The sequence below is a fragment of the Bolinopsis microptera genome, chromosome 9 (genome assembly GCF_026151205.1).
Source record: "Bolinopsis microptera isolate Bmic1 chromosome 9, MBARI_Bmic_1.0, whole genome shotgun sequence".
NCBI lineage: Eukaryota > Metazoa > Ctenophora > Tentaculata > Lobata > Bolinopsidae > Bolinopsis > Bolinopsis microptera.
Window position 1 is genome coordinate 1151626 of NC_087080.1, and position 8121 is coordinate 1159746.

Genomic DNA, 8121 nt, shown 5'->3' on the forward strand with positions numbered 1-8121 from the left:
TAACACACCACCTCCAGCATGTATCTTAGAGTTTAGTTAACACTGCACCACCACCTCCAGCATGTATCTTAGAGTTTAGTTAACACACCACCTCCAGCATGTATCTTAGAGTTTAGTTAACACACCACCTCCAGCATGTATCTTAGAGTTTAGTTAACACACCACCTCCAGCATGTATCTTAGAGTTTAGTTAACACGCCACCTCCAGCATGTATCTTAGAGTTTAGTTAACACGCCACCTCCAGCATGTATCTTAGAGTTTAGTTAACACACCACCTCCAGCATGTATCTTAGAGTTTAGTTAACACACCACCTCCAGCATGTATCTTAGAGTTTAGTTAACACACCACCTCCAGCATGTATCTTAGAGTTTAGTTAACACACTACCTCCAGCATGTATCTTATAGTTTAGTTAACACACCACCTCCAGCATGTATCTTAGAGTTTAGTTAACACACCACCTCCAGCATGTATCTTAGAGTTTAGTTAACACACCACCTCCAGCATGTATCTTAGAGTTTAGTTAACACACCACATCCAGCATGTATCTTATAGTTTAGTTAACACACCACCTCCAGCATGTATATTAGAGTTTAGTTAACACACCACCTCCAGCATGTATCTTATAGTTTAGTTAACACACCACCTCCAGCATGTATCTTAGAGTTTAGTTAACACACCACCTCCAGCATGTATCTTATAGTTTAGTTAACACACCACCTCCAGCATGTATCTTACAGTTTAGTTAACACACCACCTCCAGCATGTATCTCAGAGTTTAGTTAACACACCACCTCCAGCATGTATCTTAGAGTTTAGTTAACACACCACCTCCAGCATGTATCTTAGAGTTTAGTTAACACACCACCTCCAGCATGTATCTTAGAGTTTAGTTAACACACAACCTCCAGCATGTATCTTAGAGTTTAGTTAACACACCACATCCAGCATGTATCTTATAGTTTAGTTAACACACCACCTCCAGCATGTATCTTAGAGTTTAGTTAACACACCACCTCCAGCATGTATCTTAGAGTTTAGTTAACACACCACCTCCAGCATGTATCTTATAGTTTAGTTAACACACCACCTCCAGCATGTATCTTAGAGTTTAGTTAACACACCACCTCCAGCATGTATCTTAGAGTTTAGTTAACACACCACCTCCAGCATGTATCTTAGAGTTTAGTTAACACACCACCTCCAGCATGTATCTTATAGTTTAGTTAACACACCACCTCCAGCATGTATCTTATAGTTTAGTTAACACACCACCTCCAGCATGTATCTTAGAGTTTAGTTAACACACCACCTCCAGCATGTATCTTAGAGTTTAGTTAACACACCACCTCTAGCATGTATCTTAGAGTTTAGTTAACACACCACCTCCAGCATGTATCTTATAGTTTAGTTAACACACCACCTCCAGCATGTATCTTATAGTTTAGTTAACACACCACCTCCAGCATGTATTTTATAGTTTAGTTAACACACCACCTCCAGCATGTATCTTAGAGTTTAGTTAACACACAACCTCCAGCATGTATCTTATAGTTTAGTTAACACACCACCTCCAGCATGTATCTTAGAGTTTAGTTAACACACCACCTCCAGCATGTATCTTATAGTTTAGTTAACACACCACCTCCAGCATGTATATTAGAGTTTAGTTAACACACCACCTCCAGCATGTATCTTAGAGTTTAGTTAACACACCACCTCCAGCATGTATCTTAGAGTTTAGTTAACACACCACCTCCAGCATGTATCTTATAGTTTAGTTAACACACCACCTCCAGCATGTATCTTTGAGTTTAGTTAACACACCACCTCCAGCATGTATATTAGAGTTTAGTTAACACACCACCTCCAGCATGTATCTTATAGTTTAGTTAACACACCACCTCCAGCATGGCAAGTACAGATATGATGAACCACAATGAACCACACTCAGCAGAACCTCATGTAAAATACAACAACTTTGTTAACACAGAAGATTCACCTGGTCCAAGTGGTAAAGGCCCTCTCAGTAAACTCAAAAAGTAAGTTTTATAGCTTGAAAACAAATTGATAACTGTGAAACCTTTTAACAAACCAAACTAGTTAATTATAGTTTAATTATCCTAAAAAAGATCTCCTATTGTTAAATCGCAAAGACTTTTTAAACATTACTAAAGAATCTACTAAATATTTCATTCTATGTAATTTAAAAAGAAATTTTTCGTAAATATAAGCCTTGAAATTCATTTGTTATTGTAATTTTCTAAAACAATAGATTCAGTTGTGACGTAGGCGGAAGTTCAAGCGGAGGATTAGACACAGAGCAGCCCTGCAGCAGCAAGTCAGGCCTTGAAAACAGTCCAACATCAAGCGAGGACTTTGAGATGTCCCAATTCAATGTAAGCAAGCTTCATACAGTACGTCCAATCTCTGTTATCTCAAATTGATGTATCACATTATATCTGTCATTTAGTCTGCAATACTGTTCCAGGAAGTGCAGGAGATCACTGAGAAGAGTCAGCAGATCTGCAGTGTCATCTCACAGATCAGGGACACTTTCCACACTCTCTTCAACCAACCAACTCACATCGTCCCACTGCGGCAGAACAAACGGTCTAAACATTCGGTGGTCATGAAACATCACAAGATGAATATTGGAACTAAGATTAAGTTTGAGTTGTACGGAGAACAGTGCATCAACTGGCTGAAGTACACCATCAAGCTGATAAAGGTTTTATTCTCAACAAGTTTAATAATAGTTTTCTGCTGGGATTGTACTATAGCGTGCATATATTTATATAGTATATAAAGAATACATAAATTCTCGAACAAAGTTTTTTACATAAAATTCAGGTTATCTTCATCATTGCATATTATAAATCTTTAAAAGACTATTCTTTACATCAAGCAAGAATCAATAAAATATCTTTCAAGCTGAAAAGAACATTGTCTTCAAAAATGTGAGAATAACTCGAGCACCACGTTGACAATGTTATGGTGTTGTACAGTAAAACCCAGAATTATCGCAATCCCCGATTTACTGCTGCTGGTTCCTTTCCCCAAATTTCGTGGTATAATCGGGGTTTCACTGTACATAAGAGATAATTATAAAGGCTCTTTTTTCTCAGAATTTCTACGACGCTTGGATACCGAAGGCTCAGCAGAATGTGATAGATCTGAAACAGACTGCCACCACTCTTGAGAAGTCTGACGAACACATTTCTCAGCTTCTTTATGTTAAAGATTCCCAGGTAATCAGCAAGTGAAACACTCCTGGAAATATAACTGACTTATATTATGTGTCCACCAAAATTAATTATTACGATATAAACCACTCGCAGGACCTTTTTTCAACGAGATAATTTATAGAAATTTCTAATAATATTGTCTCATAAAAATTTCACTGTCGGCACAATTGATTAAACGCAACATGGGTTTGTTAAAATCTGGTTTCGAATATTGAAGCCCAGTTTATAGTTACCAGCTCTGAATAATCTATTGGATAAATTTAACATTATATTAGCTTCCATTAAAATCTACACACAACAACAATTACAAACACGCACGGTAAGTGACATTTACAGTTCGGCGGATAATGAAACTGTTATGTCAGATCATGGGTTAGTGTTGTCTCTAATCCTACCTTACATCAGATCATGGGTGACTGGGACTCAGGGGAAACTGTGTTCCTCCAACACGCCGTCAGTGATCTCAGCACTTATATTCTCACTCTCAAGACATACAGGTGATACTAATAGTAATAGTAGTAATAGTAGTGACACGTGACCACGTAACACGTGGTCCTCTCATTACCTGCAAATCTTATTTTAGAGTAGTCGTATTATCCTTTTCTAATGATGATTTGACGGAGGAGTATATATTGCAAAAAATACCCTCTACAAACAATGATTTTAGCCATATCAGTAGTATTTGTAATTGTGTTCTGCAGAAATGATGATTAACAGTATAGAATATTGAATATTCAGTTTGCTTCATTGAGTCACGCACACACCAGGAGGGTAATAATAAGGGTTTCTGCAGGAAAAGCTGCATAACCATTAACCAAGGTAACCACGCGACGGTAACCAAGGTAACCATGAAGGTAACCCAGGTAACTTAGGTAACCAATGCAATGTAACCAAGGTAACCCAGGTAAACAAGGTAACCATGAAGGTAACCCAGGTAACTTAGGTAACCAATGTAACCAAGGTAACCCAGATAAACAAGGTAACCATGAAGGTAACCCAGGTAACTTAGGTAACAAATGTAACCAAGGTAACCCAGGTAAACAAGGTAACCATGAAGGTAACCCAGGTAACTTAGGTAACCAATGTAACCAAGGTAACCCAGGTAAACAAGGTAACCATGAAGGTAACCTAGGTAACCAAGGTAACTGAGGTAACCTAGGTAACCTAGGTATTAGGTATCCAAGGTAACCAAGGTAACCTAGGTAACCTAGGTAACCAAGGCCAGGTAACCCAGGTAACCAAGGTAACCACTAACCAGGTAACCAAAGTAACTGAGGTAGCCAGGATTAATAATCCAGTGTTACTGCAGGCTAAAGGAGAAGCTGCATCAGGAGTACACAATCATTGAGCAGAACATCTACGCTCTTCTTGAGTCGCTCAACTCTACCCTCGCTGTGCTGAAACGGTAAGGAGATAAGAGGAGAATGGAGATAGTATCACTGAAATTAAACCGTATCTTTGATTTTTTAAATGTGTAATTCATCACTCTGTCCCTCCGCAATCATCTGAGGCGTCAACTTAGTCTGGCTACAATAAGCAGTGAAGCTGGTGTAATGATACGTAACTATTACTAAAGTAACGAGTTGTACATAATATTATGTAGTAGCTGCTTCATGTTGAGTCATTCAAATTATGTAATAGGGGGCCCAATAGTTCTGTTTGTTTCAATTTTATATTATCATTTGTCAGCTCCCCTCCCCTAATTTCTGTTACATTAATTACAAGATATCCTCTCCCTCCAGTCACTACAAGATATTCTCATTCTAACACAGATCCTATCCCTCCAGTCACTACAAGATATTCGACAAGCTGAACACCGAGAGAAGCTGTGAGGAGGAAGACGAGGACTGGATCACGGAGGAAATAGTCGACGTTGAACACAACAAAGTGTACACGCGCGAAGTCGCGATATGAGTCCGTGCCGTGCACAGCATTTTTATTAGAAAAATATGGTGGTTTGCGATGTGTAGGGGTGTCCAAAGTTTCAATACATTTTGTAAATGTAGACTTTGAACTTTTAAAGCATGAACATGCCCATGTCCAGTACATTGGACTGAATTGAGCGAGAAGTCTGACAACGTCAGGCAGAGTGTGGAATGTGGATCGTCCTGGTTACCATGATGACATTGGTTACTATCGTCCTGGTTACCATGATTACCTTGGTTACTATCGTCCTGGTTACCATGATGACCTTGGTTACTATCGTCCTGGTTACCATGATGACCTTGGTTACTATCGTCCTGGTTACCATGATGACCTTGGTTACTATCGTCCTGGTTACCATGATGACCTTGGTTACTATCGTCCTGGTTACCATGATGACCTTGGTTACTATCGTCCTGGTTACCATGATGACCTTGGTAACTATCGTCCTGGTTACCATGATGACCTTGGTTACTATCGTCCTGGTTACCATGATGACCTTGGTTACTATCGTCCTGGTTACCATGATGACCTTGGTTACTATCGTCCTGGTTACCATGATGACCTTGGTTACTATCGTCCTGGTTACCATGATGACCTTGGTTACTATCGTCCTGGTTACCATGATGACCTTGGTTACTATTGTCCTGGTTACCACGATGACCTTGGTTACTATCGTCCTGGTTACCATGATGACCTTGGTTACTATCGTCCTGGTTACCTTGCATTGGTTACTATCGTCCTGGTTACCATGATGACCTTGGTTACTATCGTCCTGGTTACCTTGCATTGGTTACTATCGTCCTGGTTACCATGATGACCTTGGTTACTATTGTCCTGGTTACCATGATGACCTTGGTTACTATCGTCCTGGTTACCTTGCATTGGTTACCATCGTCCTGCTGAAACTTTATAGTTTGGAGTTTGTTGGACAGCTGGATAATGCTAGATCTGGCCGTCTTCGTCCATTGTCACTGAACTTCCAAAAGTGTTATTATAAAACGTGTGTTTCGATTCTTTTCTAGATGTTCGAGTGCACTTTTTTTAGAGAACAGTCCTGTAGATTTATAGTGGCTTTTTGAGTTAGAAATTAGAAAATGTTGTATTTGGTAGAAAGATGATATTTTTGTTACAAATTTAAAGAACCGAATGGGAAGTTTATGGGTTGCAATAATTTATTTGAATTTCTAACTTTCAATTTTGTTTAAATTTTTTGCTATTTTAAGATATGTATTACGTAAAGTATGATGAGATATTGTTAAAATCATAATTACACTGTGCTTTCAGCAATACTCATAATGTATGCGTATACGGTGCCCTTTTAGTCCCTCGTGTATATTACTAACATACACCCATTAGTAGTATTTAGTAGTATATTAAACTCAGCCTTTCTCACAATGTCTGGTCAAATACACCGACACAAATTCATTAATTCAAGTTGTATGCACATCCAATTATCTTTTATGTGCTGCAATTATTTATAATTAATGGTACCCAGCAGACACCGGCTTATCAAGCCTTTTCATTGGATCGCTAAAATATGAATATCATGTTGCTTCATACTAAGTACACATAATACTGTTCCCTCACACGTACACCTACTCGAGACAGGGCACCGGCAATACAGCATTAGCTCGGATTAAAGACTTTGCAATATGCCTCAGTGAGGAGTCCCAATCTGGGAAAGCAGAGTTAGTTAGCTTGGTTACCTTGGTTACCTTGGTTACCTTGGTTACCTTGGTTACCATGGTTACCTTGGTTACCATGGTTACCTTGGTTACCTTGGTTACCTTGGTTACCTTGGTTACATTGGTTACCTTGGTTACCTTGGTTACCTTGGTTACTTTGGTTACCTTGGTTACCTTGGTTACCTTGGTTACCTTGGTTACCTTGGTTACCTTGGTTGGTTACCTTGGTTACCATGGTTATTGCAATTGGTGACCTTGGTTACCTTGGTTACCTTGGTTACCTTGGTTACCATGGTTACATTGGTTACCTTGGTTACCTTGGTTACCTTGGTTACCTTGATTACCATGGTTACCTTGGTTACCTTGGTTACCTTGGTTACCTTGGTTACCTTGGTTACCTTGGTTACCATGGTTATTGCAATTGGTTACCTTGGTTACCTTGGTAACCTTGGTTACCTAGGTTACCTAGGTTACCTTGGTTACCTTAGTTACCTTGGTTACCTTGGTTACCTTGGTTACCTTGGTTACCTTGGTTACCTTGGTTACCTTGGTTACCTTGGTTACCTTGGTTACCTTGGTTACCTTGGTTACCTTGGTTACCTTGGTTACCTTGGTTACCTTTGTTACCTTGGTTACCATGGTTATTGCAATAGGTTACCTTGGTAACCTTGGTAACCTTGGTTACCTAGGTTACCTTGGTTACCTTGGTTACCTTGGTTACCTGGTTGACTTAGTTTCTTAAGATGTCTGTAACTCTTTGTTACGAGTCTATGACTATTTTTGAGAGGGTCCAATGTCATGTCCAGCTCTACAGCAGTTTGTAAGTAATTTTGGCGGGTAAATTATGACTGTTTTAATTTTATATGGCACGTTAGGTTCTATGTTAATCGTAGAGATTATGACACGAGTGCAAGTGTCACTGTGTCACTCGTGTCACTGTGTGGCCCGAGTGTCACTATGTGGCCTGAGTGTCACTATGTACCTGTGCTTTAAGATTGATCATCTGCCCAGTAGTCTGTACTTCGAAAATATAATGTTTTATATTGAACTTGAGAAGGACTTGTAGGATAATGTTTCGGGATGAAAACCTTTCAGGAGAATTTAACAAGAAAATTGCTAATTAGACATTAATGATGAATATAGGTTGCTCAGTTTCTTCTCAAAAAATCGATGACATAATATTTGTGCTTAAACCATTATATCATAAATTATCTATTCTTATCTTAATACAAAAAGTGGACAGACTTTGACCCACCAATGAT

General features: G+C 39.0%; 2 protein-coding genes across 4 annotated transcripts in view; one reads left to right on the top strand and one right to left on the bottom strand.

The window, feature by feature from the left end:
• The window catches only part of LOC134820326 (ATP-binding cassette sub-family F member 1-like), a 94772-nt gene that overhangs the window by 33679 nt on the left and 52972 nt on the right, over positions 1 to 8121 (bottom strand). The window lies entirely within an intron of this gene.
• On the top strand, positions 1915 to 7005 carry LOC134820328 (uncharacterized). 3 transcript variants are annotated; one of them, XM_063830568.1, is made up of 7 exons: positions 1915 to 2042; positions 2276 to 2399; positions 2474 to 2731; positions 3129 to 3251; positions 3654 to 3745; positions 4558 to 4653; positions 5036 to 7005. In XM_063830568.1, exons 1-7 carry the CDS (start codon positions 1927 to 1929, stop codon positions 5160 to 5162), a joined length of 936 nt encoding a protein of 311 aa, XP_063686638.1. In that variant the 5' UTR covers positions 1915 to 1926; the 3' UTR covers positions 5163 to 7005. The 3 variants fall into 3 exon arrangements, with proteins under 3 accessions (XP_063686638.1, XP_063686640.1, XP_063686639.1); XM_063830570.1 differs by having other exon boundaries at positions 2492 to 2731; XM_063830569.1 differs by having other exon boundaries at positions 2282 to 2399.

Excerpts from the sequence above, each read along its gene's own strand:
- LOC134820328 (XM_063830568.1), top strand. The coding sequence starts at position 1,927 with ATGATGAACCACAATGAACCACACTCAGCAGAACCTCATGTAAAATAC. Across the intron at positions 2,043-2,275 it reads CCTCTCAGTAAACTCAAAAA|ATTCAGTTGTGACGTAGGCG; the intron begins GTAAGTTTTATA and ends CTAAAACAATAG. Across the intron at positions 4,654-5,035 it reads ACCCTCGCTGTGCTGAAACG|TCACTACAAGATATTCGACA; the intron begins GTAAGGAGATAA and ends CTATCCCTCCAG.